At 43.1% G+C, this 24,711-nt stretch overlaps 1 protein-coding gene across 4 annotated transcripts in view; it reads right to left on the bottom strand.

The window, feature by feature from the left end:
* The window catches only part of LOC138813031 (BEN domain-containing protein 5), a 624,491-nt gene that overhangs the window by 135,256 nt on the left and 464,524 nt on the right, over positions 1-24,711 (bottom strand). For all 4 annotated transcript variants that reach the window (XM_070001309.1, XM_070001310.1, XM_070001308.1 and 1 more), the window contains exon 4: positions 5,051-5,140. In XM_070001309.1, coding sequence (XP_069857410.1) covers positions 5,051-5,140 — 90 coding nt within the window. The remainder of the gene's footprint in view (positions 1-5,050; positions 5,141-24,711) is intronic.

Raw genomic sequence — 24,711 nt, 5'->3', positions numbered from 1 at the left:
CACCTATTTCAGGCCCTCCCCTGTCTGTCACCAGGCCCTGTCCTCAGCCCAATGACTTCAACGCAGGGAATCATAGAGAGTCTAGCCCTGAGGAACTTAAGGCTCACAGTGTAACACTTCACCTTCCACTCCCAGTTCTGCCAATTTCTCAAAGAAAGAAGTGATCTAGGACAGTGAAAGGACCCATTATACCCGCATGTATGATGAGAGGCTATTTGGGGCTGAGATAGAGAAGATGCTACCTGAGTGAGGACCAAAGGTAGGAGGAAAGCCAAGTGCAGGAAGGGGCAAACCTGACTGATAGGAAACAGATATACTAGGTTGTATTTGCTTAGTCCTGGTGGCTGGTAGCACTGGTGATTATGAGATCATGTTTTGTGTGTGTGTGTGCATGTGTATGTGTATACATGAATTTCCTTCCTCCTCCTCTTACCCTCACAATTTAATCCTGAAGAGTGAACCTCTTGAAAGGGAGGGCTTTTTATCTCCCTATTGTGTAGGCAGTGGGGGCATCTTGGCCCAGTCTCAGGGTCAAGACACCTGGATCCAGTCCCCTGTGCCACCACTAACTTGCCAGGTGATGTCCAGTGAGCCCGTTGACATTTCTGAAAAGCAGAACTAAGAGTCTGGGACTGCCTGGGGTACCTGTGGATGTACACAGGAGTGTGAGCACAGCTCAGCAGATTTCAGCTCCATGGAAGCTCCTGAGCAAGTTACTACTGCTCCATTCTGCAAGTGAGGAGCCAGGCTGAGAGTCAATGGACTTGCTAACATAAGGGTTCCTCAGCTAGCAGACAGAAGTGGCAGGACTCAAACTCAGGCCCATCTACCTGTACACCTCAGCCTTACCACTACCTTCTGCTCTCAACCTGAGCATGGCATGCCTGGCTCTCAGTGGTATTCCGTGAGTGTTGGTCTCATTAATTCACAAACAAACATGTGAAGAGGCCCAGGTGTTCTGCAAATGGAATTTATGGTGAGAGTGTTCCAACTGCTCCAGGAAGCGTCAGTGAGAGCCAGGAGCCAGAGACTGAGGTCTAGCTCTGGCTCTGGCCAAATGTCCAGCATGAGGTGAGGAGGGCCCAGCCAAAAAAAAGCAGTGAGGCAGAGTGGGACCCACAGTACCAGAAGCTCAAACCTGAGTATGGGCTCACAGTGAGCCTTAGAAGAGCCATGCAGAGAACTGACAACATAGTCTATTAGCGTTGTCTCCCTGACTATAGACACCCTGTGCTCATTGTATTCCAGGCACCACCTCAAACAGTATATGGGTAAGTGCTTAATAACTTTTTTACAACAAACAGTGATACAAGATGCCCGTTATTTCTCTTTGGAGAAAAGGGAACTGAGGCATGGAGAGGTTCTGTGGTGTTCCCCAGGTAAATGGAGGACCTGAATCCCATTCCTAGCAGAGCCATCAGACCTCAGATTCAGTGTCACACCTGGGCTTCCCTGTCCGCTCACATTGGAACTGGACATGAAGAGAAGTAGGCCTCACAGAAGCCCTAGTGGAGCTTGGCATGAAGGGAATGGCCTGGAGTCTTCTCTCTCATCATCAAGTCTTCAGGAAGTTCAGCCTTTGTCACTGTGAATGCCACCTGTTCAGGGCTCTGCACTGAGGTGACTTTACTCCCAGTAGCAGGTGCATTAGCAGCTCGGTAGTGAGAACCATGGTCCCAGACAGATGGGGAGAACCAGCTTCACATAGCTGCTTCCTGCTCAAGGTCACTCAGCCAGCTAATAGGGAAGAGCTAACAGAACCAGGGCAATCTTGGCCATCATCCCTCAAGGCCTCAGACTCGCCTACATCCCTAGGGCATGGTTGGCTCTGACTGGGGTGGGGGGAACCTCCTACTATGTCATTTGGGGTTTGATGTGGCTGTCTCCATGAGAGATCTTGTGTAGGCGGAAAAGTGGGGAGTGATGCCTATTTTATGCCACCTCGAGGAAGAATACATCTACTGCCTTGTAGGAGACATGGAAAGAGGAAGAGATGGATTCCAGGGCCACTGTCATCAATGAGTTGTAGGGCACAGAAGAAGATACCTTACTTTCTTGAGCTTCTGCATCTCCATCTGGAAAATGTGCATCAGTTGTGGAGTAGCTAGAACTCTGCATTCTTCCAGGTACAAATTTGGCTTTCTAGCATTTCCCATCCCTAAGCAGATCAAGGAGCATGCTCAGGCTAGCCAGGTCTGAGGTCAAAGCTCCTCTCTTCCATTTGCTAGCTGTATAACCTGCTTATTTTTTTTAAAATTCAGTTTTAGCAGTTCAGAGCCAACACAGGCTTTGTTGTACACACGAGCCCCAGAAGATGGAGACCATAATTTTATTTTACAGATATAGAAAATGACCACTGGAGAGTGAGTCTCTAGACCTTAAATAGCTCATAGTTGAATGGGAGGGAAAAAAATGAAAATCAATCCCATAACCACTCAGGGCAATAAAAGTCTTTTATCGATGGTGGTAATCTTTAGACCTATAATGTAAGTAGAAAGCAGAGGGTTGGACAAAGTGGGCCAGGATGGGCCACAGTACAGGTACTTTAAATGAACCTTGGGGGATGAGAGGTGCTGCTACCTGGCAAGGAGTATGCTCAGGTCCTACTAGAGGGGACCACAGATGCCAAGGCCCCGTGGTGAGCATTTAATCTATGAGGCTGATGGTGTAGGTCTGATGTGTAAAGAGGTTGAGGCTAGAGAACCTGGCAAGAGCCAGTTCCTGGCTCTGAAGCCCTACTGGGAACTCTGGAATTCATCTTGAAAAGATAGGGAGTGGGTACTGAAAGGTTTTGCCAGTGAGTACACATGTGAACATCACTGAATATTTCAAATGAGCACCACACAAAGACCCTTTTCCAGGGTTATCAGAAGGAGATTCACTCGACTTCTCCACATTTCTGTAAAATGGCATAGCGACCCTGCCCTCTGCCTACTGCCTATGGAGGAAGTGAGCATGAGGATATGGCTTCCTAGAGATGCAAATCTTAATGGCAAAGCTACTATGATTTTGTAAACAAGGACAAAGCAGTTACATCCAATCAGCTGGGAGAACAGATCTGTTGCCGAGTTTAGTAACTAACAGATGCTTACAAGTAAAGGAGTAGGTGAACCCAGGAGGGACCTGGGAGAGTTTGCTACAAGGACATGCTGGGAGCAACTGGAGCCCAGCCCTGCCTCAGAAAAGGTGCTGGGCTTTGGGACAAGTCCCTTCCTCTCTCTGTACCTCAGTCTCCTCAGCTGATACAGAGAGGAAGGCAATTGTGCCTAATCACAGCTTGGGAAGCCTAGGAACTGGGGAAGTGAAACACATGTTTATTTGCAAGGTGCTGGATAGTTTGCAAAGCATATTACCTGCTTCATCTTAGATTCCCGTGGGGATGGAGGTGGCATCTGTCGAGTACCTGCTGTGTGCCAGGCACAGGGCTTGGGTAATATATTTACATTCATCTCATGCCAGCTTCCTAACCAACTTTCCTAGAGAACACTGTCATCCTAAGTTTACATTTGAGGAAACTGAAGTCTCACTGCTAGAAGGTAGTTCAAACAGTACTTGACCTCAAGGTTGTCTGACTACAGATCTCCAGAAACTTCTACAATACCACATTGCAGCCTTCAAGTTAAATAACTTTCAGGGGCTTTTTCATTTCCCTTCAACCTTATGTCATCTTGAAATTGAAATAAGGTAAATTACTTAGTTTGTCCAAATTTCAGTTTTATCATATGGGAAAAATATAGTCAATATTAATTTCTGTGGCATAGAAAATTCATAAGATCAATAAAATACATAAAGCATCTAGAACAATGCTTGATACATGTATAATATCAGATATTTTCCATGTGTAATATACCCACTAGCTGAGTACAAATAAGAATGTATTGGCATAAGTTTGGACAGTAGGAACTCAGCGTGTGCAGATGGATGGTTGATACAGAAATTTGGCAATAATTGGTAATGTTGAAGCTGCACTTATCTCATGACCCCACAGTTATACTCTTAGGCTTTATACTCTAAGAAGGAATGTGAATATGTATATGAGGTAACCTGTATAAAATAGTACTGGCATTAAAAAAAGAACTTTATTGTCTATTATCAGACGACTAGGTGAGTAAATTGAGCTATAGACACACATAGAATATAATACAGTGGTCAAAAGCAACTGAGTATTCTTCCTGTCAAAGACACTGAGGGCAAAGTATGTCTCAATAAACACAGAATTGTGGGATTTTCATAAAGTCCTAAAGCATGGGAAATAATGATTTTTCTTAAGAATCACATTCTAGGAGTGTTTACATGCACAGTAAAACCATGGAGAAAGATTAAGATCAAGCACCACATTCAAGGGGAGGCAAGTAGGAAATGGGACAAGCAATTTAAAAGAACTTGATAATATTCTTGTTTTTAAATAGATAGGTACTTGTGCATTCACTGTATTACTATTTCTGTATTATTTATTGAGTCTATTTATATTGATGACTAGAGATGATAAGTACTCATTTTATGTGGATTAAATATGTCATTATAAGTTTTAAAATACATTTATAGAGCAATATGCTGGAGCAGAGAGATTGTATTATTTGCCTCTGCTTGTCTGATGTCAAGTGCACTTCCTTGCTCATGGTAGGTATTTTAAATGTTGTTTGTTGAGTGAATGTGTAAATGGATGTCTTTCCTTTCACACTTCACAGCCCTTCAGCTAACAGACACCCTGACATAGGGCTAGATTTCATGTCGCTCGGAACTGTTGAGCAAGTAAGTGCAGGTAACTATAGCTCATGCTCCAGGTAGCACACTGAGAAAATTTCATCTAGCCTCAGCTGTGCACTTATCCATCCATCCATCCATCCATCCATCTATTCATCTATAGCTGCTTCTAATCAATAAGTATTTATTGAAACAAAATCTGGTAGGGATCAGGAGTAACTTCTTCAAAGAGGTGAATTAGATCTCCATCCAAGATACTGACTCTGCATGTAACTACACTGCCCCAGAGTTCATCTTGGTGCCCCAGCTGGATGTGGGAGTATTTTGTATGAAATCCTCAACTCACCTTGGCATACAAAGGAAGAAGGAGTCTCCCCTGGGTGGACTCGTCCTGTGATAAATACCACCTTCTGCTCTGCCCCTTCCCGGAGATTATCTGTAAAGATAAAATGGAAGGAGATCATGATTGCGAAAGAGGGCAAGAAACAGCGGAGACTATTTTTGATAAATGGGAGAGGGGAAGATGGAGAATATGCTGGATGCTTTACATTTATCTCTTAAACCATTGCATTAGAATAATTAATGCCTAGCCATTACTAACTAATTAAATTATGTTCCTAGTTATTCAATATTAAAAGACTGCATTCCCTTTTCTTGGTGCTGCTTTGCATATTATATTAATATGTAATGTTTGCAATCATCTGAGGAAGCCATATGAGTAAAGTTGAATCCCAAAGCCACTGTATGTGTCCATAGGCTATTGTCTATCTTTCTGAGTGTCAGAATTCTAATCTATAACCTAGGATGAGTGTAACTACTTTATGGGGCTGTTGTCATGATTAAATAAGCTTATACATTGCATAGTACTCAGCAAATATCTAGTACATAGTAAAAATAGGCAGGTGTTCCTATAATAGTAACAGTAGCAATTGCTATTTAATCAGCCACTTGTGTCAAAATTATTCATATGCATATTTATAATTCTCCAGCAGTATGAAGTTGACATCCCTGCTACAGGAACAGAATGAGACTCAGAGAGGTTATATAATCTGTTTAAAGTGAGCCAGCTAATGCATGGTGGCAAGAGGTGAGATTAGAACCCAAATTCCTAAGTGGTAGTGATAAAGTAACAAGGGCCAGATTTCCTGTCATCTTTGAACAACTAGACAATTGAACAAAATATGCAAACATTGGCAAAAAGCATGAGAAAAGGAAAGAAAGTAAGGTATTCTCTATAGCTACCCTGACATTTTGCCTGATGGTCCATCATAGAACAGAGAGTAGTATCCTGAGCAGAGCATGGGTGCTTCACTGAGCTTTAAATTTAGCAGGTGACATGGGTAAGGAACCCCTGAATTCCAGAAAGGACAGAGCCCAAGTCTGTAAAGCATTCTTCTCAACTTTTTGTTAGATTTCAAGATGTACACGCAGAGTCACTCTTAGCGTGTACATCTTCATGCTGTAGTTTGAATTTTGAGTAACCCCGAAATCCCACATGTGGCAGCCTTGACCACAGGCATGTGGCATTGCTGGGAGTCGTGGAATCTTAAGGGGGTAGGGCCTATTAGAAGGCAGTGGTTATTGGGGGCATGCTCTTGAAAGGGTGAGGACTCCTGCTCCTCTTTTTTCACTCAGGCTTGCCTCCAGCTGTTGTGTGGTAAGCAGTTTTTCTCTATCAACTACTCCCATTATGATACATTGTGCTCCCCAAGGTCCAAAAGCAACAGTGCCAAGTTACCATGGAATGCAACCTCTGATACCGTGAGGCTAAGTAAGTCTTTCCTTTTTTAAAAAAATTTATTGTAAAGATGCTGTGCAGAAGGGTTATAGTTATAAAGGCAATGAGTACATGACTTGTCAATCATTGTTACCCCTTCCCTTGTTGTTCTCTCGCTATCCCTTCCTTCCCTCTCCTCCCTCCCTCCTCCCTTCCTCCCCACCTGAAGTTGTAAAGTTTGTTTCCAACATACTGTCCTGTGGGTATCATTGTTGCAATGAGTTATCCCGTGTCTTTGTTTCAGTGTTTTGTTATTCCCCTCCCCCTCCCCAGATTAGACAAATGTGTATATCAAAATCAAGTACAGTGACAACAGGGCATATACCATAGGGGGAATAACATACAAAGGAAAATTTTTAAAAAAATCACAAAATACATTTAAAACAATAACAAAGACAGACCTCTTGTGTCCATATCTTGGGGTTCATTTCACTTAGGATCATCTTTTTTTTTTGCCAGTTGTGGGGGCTGAACTCTGGGCCTGGGTACTGTCCCTCAGCTCTTCAGCTCAAGGCTAGTGCTCTACCACTTGAGCCACAGCATTACTTGTGGCTTTTTTTCTGCTTATGTGGTGCTGAGGAATCGAACCCAGGGCCTCATGCAATAGCATCACCTTTTTTTTTTTTTTGGCTCCTGTCCCTCAGCTCTTCAGCTCAAGGCTAGCGCTCTACCACTTGAGCCACAGCGCCACTTCCGGCTTTTTTCTTTTTTCTTATGTGGTGCTGAGGAATCGAACTCAGGGCCTCAGGCATGCAAGGCAAGCGCTCTACCACTGAGCCACCTTCCCAGCCCCAGCATCATCTTATATGGACATATGTACATATCTTTTGCGCTTTTCAGCTCATCTGATAAGATTATCCTATATGTTACTAATTATTGCAAATAAGGGAAACTATGGGACATAAATTTCTTTGGGACTGACCCAGTTCACTTAGTATCATTTTTCCCAAGTCTTTCCATTTCATAACAAATAGGGAGGTGTCGTTCTTTCTGATGGAATCATAGAATTCCATTATATATTTACCACATTTTCTTGATCCACTCATCTACTGAGGGGAATCTGAGTTGGTTCCATATCTTAGCTAAAGTGAATGTTGCTGGATAAACATAGTTGTGCTGGTAGCTTTAGTATGGCCTTGTTTAAGTGTGACTGCTGGGTCATAGGGTAGCTCTATGTGGAGTCTTTTGAGGAACCTCCATACTGCTTTCCAAAGTGGTTGAACAAGTTTATACTCCCACCAACAACGCAGTAGGGTTTCCTTTTGGCCACATCCCCTCCAGTATCTGGTGTTATTAGAGTTCTTAATTATAGCCATTCTAACTGGGGTGAGGTGGAATCTCAATGTTGTTTTGATTTGCATTTCTTTTATGCCAGAAGTTGAGCATTTCTTCATGTGTCTACTGGCCATTCTTATTTCCTCTTCAGAGAAGTCTCTCTTTAAGTCTTTAGCCCATTTGTTGATGGGGCCATTGTTTCTTTGAAGAATTGTTTTGGGGTGACTTAATTTTTTGAGTTCTAAGTATATTTTAGATATGAGGCTCTTGTCTGTTGTATAGCTAGTGAAAATCTTCTCCCAGTCTGTGGGCTTTCTATTGATTGTTTCCTAGCTATGTCCTTTGCCATGCAGAAGCTCTGCAGTTTCATGCAATCCCATTTGTCCAACTTTTCTTTGATTTGTTGTGTTTCTGGGTCTTTATTAAGAAAATTTCAGTCTGTGCCAAGAAGACCTAGAGTTTCTCTTATTCCTTTCCTTCTTAAAAATTGTTTATCTCAGGTATTTTTGTCAGTGATGGGAAAGTACCTAGCACATTCCATGATGTCAAGAAGAAATAGCCAGGGAACTGTGCATTGCACATTTGCACATTTCTCAAGAGTCATAACAGGGATAGGATTTATTTGAATTCCTATTGCCAAAGTAAAAGTCTTTGTTGACCATTCAGGAAAGATAACAACTCAGAAATGCCGTAATTCGGAGGTAGGGCAAATGCCCATTTTAACAAGGCTTCAAAGAAGTGTTGAAAGAATTAAACTAAAGGGAAATCAACTGTTTGCTCTATGAAGCCCAACTCTATTGAAAAGAGCACAACAATACAGACACCCAACAATGTATCATTTGTAATATCTAGCATCTAAGAAAAATAGATATGGAGAAATATTAGATATGCAGAAAAGTAGTAAAATGTCTCCAGATAAAATTCTAAGCTCTATCTAGTATAATGAAGTTCAGCTAGTATAGACAAGAGTGACATTTCCTAAAAGATAGAGTGAGGAAAGGGTACTCAACCATGAGCAGAAGGACAGAACAGAGCAGGTGCCCTACAGAGATATAAAAGGGAACACAGAAAAACTGTATGACAGGAGCCCCTCTATGTTAGAGGATGATTTTGGGATCGATAAAGAATGAAGAGTTAACAGCCTTTCTCCTTCTAGAATACTAGTGACAATCATTTTGACTGTTCATTATTCCAACAGATAGTCAGCGACTAAAGTAAAAGAAAATTCTACACAGCATTGTTCTAAAGGCTTGAAACTGGTCTATTTGAGTGACTAGTAGAGTTTAGAGTCATTATAAGACTATAGTTTGGAGTCATTATAAGACTATATACACAAGAACTTATCCTGTGGTCAGTCTATGCCAAGCACCTTTAGGCTCAAAGAGGGGAAGCGAAGGCCTAGCACTCTGAAGAAGAGAGGAGATAAACACTTGAACTGTTCCTGGACTGGATATAAACTACTGAATGGATGTCTATCTGTGGGCATATATCTAATGTCTTTCCTCAGGCCCTGTATGAAGCAGGTATTCATGCACTGCTTGTTAAGTTAATGAATGAAATATTGTATAGATCCTACTTCTCTGTATGGGTAGACAGTATCTCACTCAATCTTCATCATGCTCTTGTGAGGTGGACAATGTTAACCTTGTTTTATAGGTGAGAGAACTAAGATGCACAGAAGGAAGAGATGTGCCCACAATCGCACAGATAGTAGCCAGTCCCCAGCTCCCTGTCAGTGCCCCTTCACTGTCTCCTTTTGGAGCCACTAAATTATAAGATCTGCTACATTTCCATCTACAATGGACACAAGATAGTTTAGTTTCATTCCTTATCACTGATGGAGATTGAGCTACTTAATCTTTGTTATTTTTTCACTTAACAATAAAACAAATCACCAAACCCTTAAAAAAACAGTACCTAACACTGACCCCATGTATCCCCACAGTCTGGAAATGATAAATGGCATTACTGCCGCTCTTGGTGAAGGCAGACTTTATGGATGTCTCCCCTGACCCAGTATCAATTCAATTGCATTCAGCGTTTCTGCTGACCACAGGGAAATGCAAAATGGGCATTCTATTTGCACACTAATTTTACTGAGCCCCTGTGTCTTCATAAAATGATAACGTGGGGCTAATAAAAATCAAGCATCTCGGGTGCTAATATAAGCAAATGTTGATGCAGGCAGGTAACAAATTGCTTTGTCATTTAGGAGGCCATAAAAGAGCATTATAATCATCTTTAGGCAAAATGGATGGATCGCCTTTGCTTAGCTTTTAGCTTTCATTTGCAAAATCAATTTAAGGTAATGTAGCAGCTCTGGATTGGTGTGACACAGGGCTTCTCCTACCCCCTCCTATCACCAACCATATCCCCAGATTCCATGCAAAGCAGCAGGGTTGAAGGAAGAAGTATGTATGAACAAAGCTAGGGTGGAACCAAATGCAACAATGAAACCAAGAGCAAGCCTAGAGGATAGTAAAACAAGAGAGACCATGGAAGTAACAAGTTCAAAGGTACAAGGGCATCTGGATTGGAACTGGGGCAGCCATACCATGATGCCCAGTTAAACTGAAGGTGTTTAGATTCAAATGCTTTGTGTAGCTTCCTTAACCCATGAGTACGCATGTGTATTCACACACACACACACATACACACAGAGTCTCACACACACAAATACGCACATAGAGGTAACCCCCTGTGTCACTATATTCCCTGGTCATCCCTTATTTTCTCATTTATGAAATGTTTATTGAACACCTATTATGTAGCCAAGTGCCAGCTACTATTATCTTTATAGAAAACCACAGTCAAGATAGATTACTGATTTGCCCTTATTCTCACAGAAAACAAGTGCCAAAATCAGAGTTCAAATCCAAGAAGAAACTGTCTTAACCTCTTTTTTTTGTTGTTGTTTTTTGTTTTGTCGGTTGTGGGGCTTGAACTCTGGGCCTAGGCGCTGTCCCTCAGCTCTTCAGCTCAAGGCTAGGGCTCTGAGCCACAGTACCACTTCCGGTTTTCTGGTGGTTTATTGAAGATAAGAGTCTCACAGACTTTCCTGCATGGGCTAGCTTTGAACCATGATTCTCAGATCTCAGCCTCCTGAGTAGCTAGGATTACAGGCATGAGCCATTGATGCCTGGCTTTTCTTTTTTTTTGTTTTTTGTCATTCATGGGGCTTGAACTCTAGGCCTGGGCGCTGTCCCTGCACTCTTCAGCTCAAGGTGAGTGCTCTACCACTTGAGCCACAGCGCCACTTCTGGTTTTCTGGTGATTTATTGGAGATAAGAGTCTCATGAACTTTTCCTGCCTGGGCTGGCTTTGAGCCACGATTCTCAGATCTCAGCCTCCTGAGTAGCTATGATTATAGGCATGAGCCACTGGTGCCTAGCCTCTTAACCTCTTCTTTATACTATGAAGAAGGACAAGTTTAGTCCTTTAGGATAGCCATGAAGTAGCACTTATTTAGTACTTCTCCTGTGTTATCATTTCATTTGCATGTTCTCACTTAAGTCTTACAGTAACCCAATAAAACATCTTACTATTACTATACTATTCTTAACCCTCTTTTCTTGATTAGGAAATTGAGATACAGAAACGTTAAGTGACTTGCTTTAATTTACATAAGTAGCAAATGTAGGAGCCAAAATTAAACCTGGATCTTCATGAATTTCTAATTTATGCTCTTAAATACTATGTCATATTGTCTCTTGGAGATTAAATAGGATCCCTGTGGTAGTTTTAAAATTATATCCACTAATTGTTAATGTCCTTTTTTCCAAGAGATTGGGATTAACTTCCCTCCTCATGCAGGTAAGCTGGACTTAGAGTCTTGTTGCCAACAAATGGCATATTATAAAGGTAATGATATAGTACTTGACAGATAAAACAACTGCTATTTGAGTGTGTTTGTTCTTTCTTAAATCATTCACTTTTGAGGAAGGCCAAGTGTCTTGTCATGAAGACACTGAGATAACCTAGGTTGAGGCCCACATGGTGAAGAATGGAAGCACCAGAAAACAGCCAAGAGAAACTGATGTCTTCCAACCCCAGCAGTGTGAGTTTAGAAAGGTCCTTGGATGACTGTAGTCCTGGCTGGATACTAGTTGTCACTTGGTGAGAGAGGCTGAGAATCACTGGAATCCCCAGATTTATGACCCCAGAGACTAAACAACAATAAATGTCATGATGCTAAATAGATAACTAATAAATATCTTCCTGGCAATCATTCGATTCTCCCTAGTTGCTATCTGAAACCCAAGTATCTGTATTCAATCCATTGATGCTGACGTTGCATAAGGATAAAAACCATAATCTTGGTCTCTCTTGAAGTCGTAGAGAGAGCCTTGATCCATTGGTCCAATTACTGTGGGTCAGTGTCTTCTGGGGAGGACTAGAGCATATCAAGAGGCTCTAAAGTGTACAAGCTTGACTCTATGAGAGAATGTGTGTGTGAGTGCACGTGGTGTGTGTGTGTGTGTGTGTGTGTGTGTGTGTGTATTCATGATCTTCAAAAACATCATAAAGTCAAGAAATTGTCCTTCTACTGTTTTGTTTTGTTTTTCTTTTATGTGGTACTTTTTAAAAAATGTCTGTGCCAGACCTATAGCCATCTAATCTTCGATAAGGAAGCTAAAACAATAGAATGGAAGAAAGACAGCCTCTTCAGTAAATGGTGCTGGCAAAATTGGTTAACTACTTGTAGAAAACTAAAGCTAGATCCTTATATATCACCCTGCACCAGAATCAACTCCAAATGGATCAAAGACCTTGAACTCAAAGCAGACACTCTGAAAACATTACAGGATGGAATAGGAGAAACCCTAGGTCTCCTTGGCTCAGGTCGAAATTTTCTGAATAGAGACCCGGAAGCACAACAAATCAAAGAAAGGTTGGACAAATGGGATTGCATAAGATTGCAGAGCTTCTGCAGGGCAAATGACATAGCTGGCAAGATCAATAGAAAGCCCACGGATTGGGAGAAGATCTTTACTAGCCATACAACGGACAAAGGTCTCATATCTAAAATATACTTGGAACTCAAAAAATTAAACCACCCAACAACAAATCCTCAAAGAAACAACTGCCCAATAAATAAGTGGGCGAAAGACTTAAAGAGAAGCTTCTCTGAAGAAGAAAGAAGGATGGCCAATAGACACATGAAGAAATGTTCAACATCCCTAGCCATAAAAGAAATGCAAATCAAAACAACATTGAGATATCACCTCACTCCAGTTAGAACAGCAAAAATCAAGAACTCTAATAACAACAGATGCTGGAGGGGATGTGGACAGAAAGGAACCTTACTTCATTGTTGGTGGGAATGTAAACTTGTTCAACCACTTTGGAAAGCAGTATGGAGGTTCCTCAAAAGACTTCACATAGATCTCCCCTATGATCCAGCAATCCCACTTTTGGGCATTTACCCAAATGTTTACAAACAAGACCACACTAAAGCTACCAGCACAACTATGTTTATTGCAGCATTATTTACCATAGCTAAGATATGGAACCAACCCAGATGCCCCTCAGTAGATGAATGGATCAAGAAAATGTGGTATATATACACAATGGAATTCTATGCCTCCATCAGAAAGAATGACATTTCCCCATTTGTTAGGAAATGGAAAGGTTTGGAAAAAATTATATTAAGTGAAGTAAGCCAGGCCCAAAGAAGCATAGGTCCCATGGTTTCCCTTATTTGCATTATCTAGTATAGGTATGAGTCAAGCAGAAAAGGCCAGCTAATGTGATGTTAGGAAAATGAACCCTTAAATATGTATTTTAATGTTTGCGTTTCTTTCATGCATGTGTTTCTAATGCATTTATAAGATTATTTCTTTGTTGCTTTGTATGTCCCTCCCCCACAGTGTAACCCCGCTTTCACTATATTTGATGTCAGTATATCATGTGGAGGAGATGGGGACAAACAAGTCGTTTAAGGATTCAGGTGGACCTGTTGCAACAATGAGAAGTACAAAATGTCATGTCAAAACCAGCTTTACAATTTCGGTGTGGGGGGGGGGGGAGGGGGGTATAATTGGGTGGGGGGAGGGGGGTAAAATTGGGTGGGGGGAGGGGGGAGGCAGGGAAGGGAAGTGAAGTGTAAACAAAGGAGGAGGCTGCAATGCTTGGTAAGAAATGTATGCATTATCCTGCCCATGTAATTGTAGCCCCTCTGTACAGTATGTTGTCAAATAAAATAAAATACAATTTAAAAAAAAAAAAAATGTCTGTGCCAGTATGGGGACTTGAACCCAAGGCCTCAGACTTGGACTTTCTTGATCAAGCTGGTGCTCTGCCACTTGAGCCATATCTACAGTCTACCATTCTTCTCTGTTTGGTTAGGTACAGAGTTGTGTAGACTTTTCTGCCCAGGTTGATTTTGAACCATGAGCTTCCAGATGTCAGGCTGTTGAGTAGTTAGGATTCTAGGTGTAAGGTACCAACACCTAGCTCTTCCTACCAATCAGATCAAGTGCATTCTTTTTTTCCAGTCCTCCAGGGACCAAACTGCTACTAAGTTGGAGAAATAAGAAATCTTGGTAGTAGTAACAGCATGGCTGGCTGATATCTGTGGTCCTGTCCAGGACTAGAACAGTCTTGTCAGTAGTCTTCCAGTGCCACCATCTCCTTTTCCAGTCCATGCTCCACCCTGATATTAACATGATCTCCTAAACTGTGTTTGAGGGCTTTCTACTTTTTCTGCTTCAAAGCCTTTATTCAGAGTTTCTCTGTTTTCCTTAGCACTGAGCCCAGACTCCTCATATCTCCTCTCTCTGGCAGCTGGTGACCACACATCTGTCCAGCCTCTTCCACAAGCCCTGGCCTCAGCTGACTTCTGTCCATCTCCCAGCCACAACAGCTTCCCTTACATCTCCATGCTGAGTACATTTTCCTCCCTCCCCAGAACACCAGCCCCCATCTCCTGTCTGGATTCCTCCTACTTAGCTTGCTCCGAGGAGGGAAGGAGAAAATTCACATTTACCCAGGACTTGTCCTAGGCCTAGCTTAGTGTTAATACATTTTATCTGATTTCATTAGCACAAAATGGGTTATACTGAAGGTAATGTGAAAATATCATTCTTGTTGGCAGTAACATAAAGAGGGAATGGGGGCTGTGAATTACAGTGAAAAGATAGGCCAACGTACAGAATTTCTTACAAATCATTTTATGAGAAAATGCCGCCCTGGAAGAGATCAATCAGTATTTCCTGGAGGATGTGGAGAACCAGTGGACTTATGCTGTCTATGGCATTCAGCCGTGCTGCCTAGAGGCTGGAAGCAACAGAAAGGAAGAACTGAATGAGCGAGACCAGCCAGCACACCCTTCCTCGTGCTTCTTCTAGCTCCTGAGAGTGTAGAATGGAGAGCTTGCTGATTTTCCTGGGCTGGGAGGACTTGGGTCAATTACTTATCCATTCTGAACCTTAGTTCCTTGTCTGGTAAAAAGTGGATAATCACCTCTAGCTCACACACCCATGTGCGTGCGCACACGCACACATACACACACACATGTGACTTCACCCATCATAGCAGGTACTATTTACTGAGTGACATACAGGAATGGGGTTTCTGGCCTCAGGGCCATAGACGTCTTGAGCTAGATGCTCTCTCTGGTGTTGAGCTATGTAATATGGGATTTTAACAGGGTCCCTCACCTCTCCCCACTAGATGCCAGATGCTAACAATACTCCTGCCCCAGTTATGACAATCAAAACTATCTGCACACATCCCTGATATCCTGTGTCTCTGCATAGGCAAAATAGTCCTTGGCTTAGAGCTATTCCTTTACAAGAACACTGTTATGCAGTGCTGGTGGCTCATGCCTGAAATCCTAGCCCTTCAGGAGTCTTGAGATTTGAGGGTTGAAATGAAGACTCTTAACTCCAATTAACCAGGAAAAAAAAAAGCCTCACATAGAGCTGTGGCTCAAGTAGTATGAGCATCAGTTTTGATCAAAAAAGCCAAGTAAGAATGCCAGGACCTGAGTTCAAGCCCCAATTCCAGCACAAAAACAAAACAAAACAAAAGCAAGCAAATAAGCGCTGTTATTCAGATTGTCCTTGCCACTGCTTTTCAAAAAAAAAAAAAATCTTTGGCTTCTCATGCTTTCTGTCTTTGCCCTAACATCTCCAAAAGCCTCTCCAGGTAGTTCTACACCGTGATGTCCTCCCTGTCCCCTGAACTCGCAGTTCTCTGTTTGGATCCCTTACCTAAACTTGTTTATAAATCATTTGCTGCTATGGCCAATTCAGACTGGAAGCCACAACTCAAATTTGTTCTGCCTACTTGGCCCCAGTATCTGCTCTCCAGTGCCTCCAAACAATCTTGAGAAAACAATGGTGTTGGCTAAGATTATTTTCTTTTCCAAACTTTAACTATCTCACCTTTCATTAGCTTCCCAGTCACATAGGTTTAGATTTCTCAGGACCTAAAACTTCAGCATGCCTCAGTATGAAGCACTCTACCCTCTGTGAGGTAGAAGAGAACCAAAGATACCTAAAAGGAGTGCACATGACAAAGAAATGCCCCTGGAGAGAAAGGAAGCACTGATTCTTGAAGAAAGGAGCCTTTCTGGTACACCTCGTATGTCTTTCCAAATTAATGTCCTCATAAGTTTCAAGACATACAAAAACTGTTCTTTGGCATTAAAAAATAAGTCTCTAACTTGCAGGAGACTCACAGAGACCATCTGAATGGCCATGCCTGTGAGGTCACTGAAAAGGAAAAGTCAGCTTCACTGTAAAGATGAACAGCAGAGGTCCAGAGAGAACCAGTGATTTGCTCCAGACTCCAGAGATAGAAAGTGGTTGTGTAGATCTGGACTCCAGGATAGAGTACTCAATGTCCACATAGCCTCTGCTTGCTGTGTTGAGCTCCAAGGGACAGTGACACATAAGCTGGTCTCTGAATGGTGCCTGGTACATAATCTACACTTCAGAAGTGAAGAAGAGGGGCTGGGAAGTGGGCTCAGCAGTAGAGTGCTTGCCTTGCATGCCTGAGGCCCTGGGTTCGATTCCTCAGCACCACATAAGCAAAAAGGAAATGGCGCTGTGGCTCAAGTGGTAGAGCACTAGCCTTGAGCTGAAGAGCTGAGGGACAGCGCCCAGGCCCAGAGTTCAGGCCCCATGACCGGACCCAAAAAAAAAAAAAAAAGAAGAAGTGAAGAAGAGTCAAAAATAGGGGCAGGCTGGAGACACAGGTGACTCAGGCCAGCTGAGGAGCCATCACCTTGACAGTCATGCTCTTCTCCCAGGCTGCCCCTGCTGGCTGAGGGCTGGCACACTAGACCTGGCAAGCAGGAAGGCAGGCCGATGCAAGAGGGCTGTTCCTACCACTTTCTTCATCAAGACCTGTGGAAAGTTAATATCAGGGACCCTAGAATACAAATCCTGTAATAAAAACTGTTATGATTCCCAAGTAGGAGCTTTCTAGGATTGATAGTTCCCAGGAAAGCTGGTGAGAAGGGAGAGTTAAACAGAGTGGGGAAAATCCTCAGTGACCTTAATTAACCCCACAGGGAGTTCTGGAATGGCAGAGTCTTTCCTAGTTGCTCCAGGAAGCAAAAGATCTGGCTCTATGTCCTGAATTAGAAATGCTGGACCTGGGGCAGGCCCCAACTGCTGTCAAGGTTAAGTGCTTGGTCCAGGGAGATGTTTAACATTTCTAGGAGCTGGGGGATCTGAAGGATCCAACATGTATGACCACAGGCTCTAGCTGTGGCAACTGGGGGAAACAGACAGAGCTGAGGTCCAAAGCTAAGAAGGCTGGGGGTGATGAACTTTCTTTTCCCATTAAGTTCAGAATATAATTTCTAATGCTAAACTCATGCCAGACTTTAAGCTGGCCCCTGAGGATATAGAAAGGAATCAGAGGCTCCTGCCCATCCAGGAGCTCAAAGGCCAGTGGAGGAAGAAGGTGAAGCCCCATCATGAACAGTATGAACTTGTACTCTAGGACCAGACACAAGGAGAGGTCACCCCCATGTCTTGCCATTGGTACTTGACCTTGGGCCCTAGAATCTTTCATCTCCCCATCTGCAGGAGATGAGATAAGGCTAATAACAGTATCAATCTCACAGGATCTTAACATAGTCATGTAATGTATTAAATATGATAAAAATCATTTAGGTCTATGCAAAGCCCAGATTCCCAGCAGTGTTCAAAACCGGCATCTGACTTGGTCCAACCACCTGATCTTACAGGTACTATGAGACCAATAGACTCTTGAAGGCAGGGGAGCCAGACTCTGTCTGTTTTCTTCACAATGTGTATTTCTAGTGTCTCACACACAATTGATTCTTATAGTGTACATGAAGAGTATCAGCTGAGCCTTGATGGAATGAGGCACCAGCTAGCATTGAGTTCCCAGACTTTTCCCAATGAGTGCCAAGTGCCTGGCCTGGGTAATCCACACCTCAGCCCCCAGGAATTCCTTACCGGGTTTAGCTGCAGGCTTGTTCACAAATGCAAACTGAATTATTTCCAGAGCCCTTTTGCAACAAGGACAACAAAAACAGTTTCCCTAGGAAAAAGAGGGCCAGGAGAGGTGAAAGCTGGGATGAGAGTCCAAGACAATCCGTTCTAATCAAACTCGATAAATATGTAAATTAAAGCAGCTAAACAGTTGGCTTTGACAAATGACTTCTCCATAATGGATTTTTCCACAGTAAAAGGCTAAGAGTTCAGTCTGCTTGTTACATCTCAGTAAGAGCCCGCTCCTCTCCCAGAAATGTGGGAGGATAGGGCATGCACCACAATGTTCCCCACAAGAACAGGAAGGAATCCTTCTTTCCTAGATTCCTGGCACAGCTGCCATCATCAGCCTTGCAAGCCTTGCAGACCTCCAGTCTCTTGAATGGAAAAGGCAGGGGAAGGCCAGATTCAGCAAGACTCCAAAGTGTGCTGTCATTCCAGGGGCCAGAGCAACCTGTGAAGGAACATAAATTCAATCCCTCCAACAGTTTTATGGCCATCTGAGATTCTTTTCATGAACTCAAAGCCTGGCAGTTTTCTCTTCCCTCTCTGGCAGCCTGGAGGGGTTTAGGAAAGATCTGGTCCTTCCGCTGTGGTGCCACTCTGGCAGGCCCCTCTCCTGTGCCTTCATTCATCTTATTTTCCATCTGTCAAAGAAGCTGTTGGAATCACGTCAGCAGAAGGCCTCGTCCTCAGCAGGCACAAACGGGTAGTTACATTGCAGATTCTCTGCACGAGACAATGAGACAATTGCCCTTAGATCTGGAGGAAGTGGTTATATATCAGTAATGAACCAGATTCATTGCTATGGAATTGAAGAGGTGGTGGATTGGAGCCCAGCCGTCAGGGGAGAGGTGGCAGAAGAGGAACAGGTTTTGAGCAGTATGGATATGCCACACCAAGCATTTAATACACACTAGGTCCAAGTCTCACCAGGCCAGGTGAGGACTGTTCTGAGAGGCTGGGCACATCGCAACAGGCCATCCAGGTACAAGTATTTGTGCTAGAACTTGAACTCAGTTTTTCCAACTATCTTTGGAGACCAGTCTTTATCCAGCACTCCCAAGAGGAAATATTCATTCCCCCATTTATACTAAATAAATGAGATGTTATTCTGGGTGGTCATGTGTCCAGATCCCTAAGGTATCTGCTGTGGACTCAAGCTCCTATACACACCTGACTTTTGATTCAAAGTTATTAGAATAGAGGCACAACTAGAGATTCCACTTTCACAATTTCAGCCTTGGAAAGACACTATTCATACAGCTTCCCCAAGCAAAGAAGCAATCTACAGGAGAGCTCCCAATGCTTCAAGAAAAGTTTGAGAGAGCAGGGAATCCGAGTCCTGGCTCTGAGCTGAAGATCTGTCCTGCCGGCTGCTGGAATTTAGATTTGAAATGTGTTCTCTCTGTCCTATTGAGATCTTCATTGACTTGTATAAAAATACTACTTTCAATCTCAAATCCCCACTGGCATCTTTATATAAGCACTGAAAATGCTACTGGGCTTTGGAGATTTCATTTAATGAAGGAAAAGTATTTCTATTAAAGAGTGTAATTTTTTTCTTTCTCTCTGTCTCTCAACACAACATCTTCCAAGAAGCCAGGGAAGCCGAACTGTTCTGGGCTCCAAGAAAATGAGCCAACCCACACCTTGTATGTGAGATGTTGAGACAGACTAAGGAAGACAGCAGGAAAGGGAGGCAGCGGTTAGGAAGGAGGGAAAGAGTGCTGATAATAAGCTCCATGTACCCAAGTTACAGAGCACTTTGATGTTCATCTGTTGTCTCCATCTTTAGCTCAGTCTCTCCTTTTTTATGAGTTACATGAGCACCTTCTGCTTCTAGGTCCTCTGATGGAGTGCTTCCTTTCTAAGTGTCAAGTCTCAAGTTAAATCGCCAATGCCACAAAGAAAGAGAGAGAGATGGGAGGGAAAGAAAAAGAGATGAAAGAAAGAAAGGAAAAGAAAAAAGGAAAAGAAAGGAAGGAAAAAAGAAAGAAAAGAAAAAGAAAAAGAGAAGGAATGAATGAAAAGAAACAAAGAAAGGAAAAGAACATCATTTTTGTTGCTACTATGAACCTAAAACAGTGGTTGCCATATGTACTTGCTGACAATATATTTATAGAATTATAAATGGATATTATACAGATACAGAATTATAAATATATCCTACAAAATATAGTCAAAGGTGAGTGATGTGCTGGAGAAGATAGGACCAAGGAATGAGAACAGAGAGATGATTTGGGATCAGTAAATTGTCTTAGGCCATTCAACTGGCTGGAAGTAACAAGAGTAGCCAATATCTGATGAATATTCCACTGTGGTTCCTAGTTCTTAGTTCCTAGAGAGACCTGTGTGTGTATGCGCATGCATGTATGTGTATCTGTGTGCGTGTGTGCGTGTGTGTGTGTGTGTGTGTGTGTGTGTGTGTGTGTACCAAAAGGGTGGCTATACCTAATGTCCATTGCTGGCTCTGTCACTTACCAGCTATATTGTCTTGGGAAAGTCACTCAACCTTTTTGTGTCTCAGTTTCCTCAGCAGTGAAATAGGAAAAATAAGACCATTCATTTTATTGGGTGTTGTGAGAATAAACCACAGTAACAGGGCTTATGCTGTGTTAAAACCTCCATTAACATTGCCTATTACTATTTATTCAACACACATTTCTTGGTTTTCACTCATTCCCTCCCCGCTCAGGAAGTCTCCTCCACTCACCAGTCACTCTGCTCTGATCCCCACTCCTTCCCTACATGAATTGCCCAGCAGTAGAATAGTAATTTGCTTCTCTTTTGGTCCCTGCCTTTCCCCTCTGGTGACTCTGAGCTTTTGGGGGGCAGAAGCCCTGTCTTGCTCATCTCTTCCTGGCATTCATTTCCTTTGTCTGAGACAGAGAAGGACATTTTGACATGGTTGTTTTGATGTGAGAGCTTTGAAATAGCTGCATTTAAATGTAAAATTGCTTTTGAAAATTACCAGGTACTCTGTGAAACAGACCCCACACCCACTGAATGTCTGATTCCAGCTGTCCTTCATCCCATGGGTCCCTCACCGCCCCTGCCTCCTGCACCCCCAACCTGACCTGAAGCCCATCCTCTTCCCTCCTTTCCCCCTGCGTCCACCCCCACCAGATGGGTGCTGGGCAATAAGGGAAGTCTGGGACAAGAAAAGATGGTCGGAAATGTCTCTTTAGAACACTGTTTGGTAAGGGAATTATTTTAAGCTGAAAGTATAATGGTTTGTTTTCTCAGCTGTGTCAAAATGTCCCCCTATCAAAAATAGCTGTGTTGGAGCAGCTGTATCAGTGTGGCTGAAACAAAAGGACTATGTCAACATGATATGAACTCTGCAGAAGAAGCCACCTGTACACATTCAACACACGCCATCGTTAGTGGATTAATAAGCCACCAACTACGTTTAAAATCAGCTCTCCCTGTGGCAGGTTCCAGTGAGAATGCTTTCAGCAGTTTGAGGATCAGAAGAGTTAAGGATGCTGATATCACACAGTGTCACAGAACGGTGACAATTATAGATGACTATGGTCTAATATGATGAGTATGAATACTGGTCTAATATGCTCCCATTTTTTAATCAGGTCTCCAAGAGGGAAAGTAATGAGACCAAGCTCTCATGGTAAACTGTTTCTTACATGTTTAAATAAAAAACATCTTTTTGTTTGTTTGCTTATATATATATATAATATATAAATATAATATATAAATATATATATTTTAATTTTTTTTGGTTGGTCGTGGGGCTTGGCTTGAACTCTGGGCCTGGGCACTGTCCCTCAGCTCTTCAGCTCAAGGCGAGCACTCTACCACTTGAGCTACAGCACCACTTCCGGTTTTCTGGTAGTTTATTGGAGATAAGAGTTTCACAGACTTTCCTGCCCAGGCTGGCTTTGAACCCGGATCCTCAGATCTCAGCCTCCTGAGTAGCTAGGATTACAGGTGTGAGCCACCTGTGTTGTTACTGAGGCTTGAACTCAGGACTTGGGCACTATTCTTAGCTTTTGTGTTCAAGGCTAATGCTCTACCACTTGCTCCACAGCTCTACTTCTGGGGTTTTTTTTTTCTTTTTTGGTAGTCCTTTTTAAAAATTCATACAGGCTTGCCTTCCTGGGCTGGCTCCAAACTGCAATTCTTAAATCTCAGCCTCCTGACTGACTAGGATTACAGGTATGAGCCACCAGCACTTGGCTTGTCATTGGTTCTTAAAGAACTGTCCTTCTTGCGCCCCAAATTATGGGTTATATCATTATCACTGGGTCTCATGGCTCAAATACCATAGAATACAGCAGACACATAGCAGGCTCCAGATATGCCACTCAAACATTAGCCAGGTAGCCCCCTGGACTTTGCTCAACCCAGGCAAGGTCTCTGGCTAGCCCAGGTCTATGTGAGAGAAGAGCAAGCTTCTGCAGATGTGGCAACAATAAAGAACTGACTATTTTCATCCATTTCCATATTTCCATGAATTATATCTCTGTAGCTGGCTAAAGAAATAAACCCCCATTAACCTGAGTTAGAAAATTGTACATCCCTACTGTCTTAATGACTTCACAACCTGGATTCAGTGCAGTTTCCTCGAATAAAATAAATCATAAAAACTTAATTTACAAGAACATGTTTCTAGAGGGTATTTTTACAGAGCTGCATTATGTGCTCCTAGGATATAACTCCTAGGATAAACTTGTATACTTTATGCAAATTCTGTCTTGCACTATCCCCAGGGTACAGAGAAGAGAAGTTGGACATGCCTGGGTTTGAAGCTGTGACTTAGAGAAATTGCTAAACACAGTTTCATCCATCGGAAGCTAGGTTGGGAAAGGCATGAAAGCTGGGGGTGGTCCATCGAGGGGGCCTTCAATATGAGTGATTCCTAAATGCTTCAGTCCACCTCCAACCGTTAGGCAGGTTTCAATCTAGGAAGGCTAGTGCCTGAAGGCACTGTCCTGTGCTTGTTGGCAGGTTTAGACGCAGGCTCTGGGCCCAAGTCTTAGAAAGTGTGACCTTGGGCAAGGTAATTCCCTCTCTGTGCTTCAGTGTTCTCACCTATAAAATGGACTCAGGGTTGTCCAGGGAGTTAACCAGTTGGTGTTTGTAAGGCTTATAGCACAGTTCCTGGCACATAGTATAACTCATCCCATTGCTAGCTCTTTCAGGGGCTTGGGGTTTTCGGGGTGATGATCATCTCAAGGCTTTCTCCCCTGTCAGCCCATCAACCTCTTAGAAATGGAATCCTACCAGGTGTTGATGGCTCACACCTGTAATCCTAGCTACTTGATCCTGAGACTGAGGATCAAGGTTCAAAGATAGCCTGGGCAGGAAAGCCCATACAACTCTTATCTCTAACAACCAAAAAGCCAGAAGCAGAGCTGTGGCTCAAGTGGTAGAACACTAGCTTTGAATAAAAAGGCTAAGGGACAATGCTCAGGTCTTGAGTTCAAGCCCTGATAGAGAGAGGGGAGGACATAGAAAGAGAGAGAGGGGGGAGGGAGGGAGAGGGAGAGAGAAATGGAATCTTGGGGACAGTTACTAGACATTTCTCTCTAGGTATGTGAGGAAAACATGTTGGCAAATACTCTTTATTTTCTCACTGATACTTGTAAAAATGTGAAGGCCCCAAATACCCCAAGTCACTACACTATAAGGTTATGACATAGCATTCTGGGGAAGGAGGGCAAGCAAATTATTCGTCTATGATGTTGTCACCAGCAAGAACCAAATCCAGTGTGACCTAGAACCATCCCCCCTACCCCAGGTCTGGTTTCATCATTGGTAAAAAGGAGCAGGGTGAGGTGATCCCTCAGCCCCCTCCAGCTCTCATGGTATGATTCAGACCCCAGGAAGTGAGCCTATTGTTCCCTACAAGGGAGGAGTGGGGGGGCAAGTAGACAAGGAAACATGCACACACTAAGCAGATAATTTCTCGAAGAGAGTCTCTTCCTGGGAACAGGACAAGACGTACTACTAAGTAATAGAGGTACATTGTCCCCAGGGACGCACAAAGTGTAGAGGAACTCACAAAGTGTAGAGCAAACAGATTGGCTTTTTATGGGAAATATAAACCATGGGCATGAGAAGGAGAATGGCATTTTTCAAAGGAGGAAGCAAGAGGGTTAACACATTTACCAAATTCATGCATTCCAGATGGCAGACTCCCACCCTGTGCTAGACATCAGGGCATGACACTCCTGGGCCTGCAGCCTTTGGGAGCACCTGTGTTCTGATCCTGTCTGATTGGCAGGTGATAGCATGTGCTTGGCCCTAGATCCCATAGTTGCTTGGCAGTTGTACCAGGGTTGGATCCCCGGGTGGCCTGACTCCCAAACCCTGAGCTCTTTCTCTTCCAGCTTTCTGTCCCTAGCTTAGACTGTGTCCTCAGAACCCAGGCACAACAACAATCCAAAGAAGGCTGAGAGCAACCACAATCTGGACACATAGCTATATTCATCAGGTCTAAGGAGAGGCCCT

Source organism: Dipodomys merriami, unplaced genomic scaffold (genome assembly GCF_024711535.1).
Source record: "Dipodomys merriami isolate MVZ:Mamm:240054 unplaced genomic scaffold, mDipMer1.0.p SCAF_577, whole genome shotgun sequence".
NCBI classification, from domain to species: domain Eukaryota; kingdom Metazoa; phylum Chordata; class Mammalia; order Rodentia; family Heteromyidae; genus Dipodomys; species Dipodomys merriami.
This window is presented reverse-complemented; position numbering and strand designations above follow the sequence as displayed.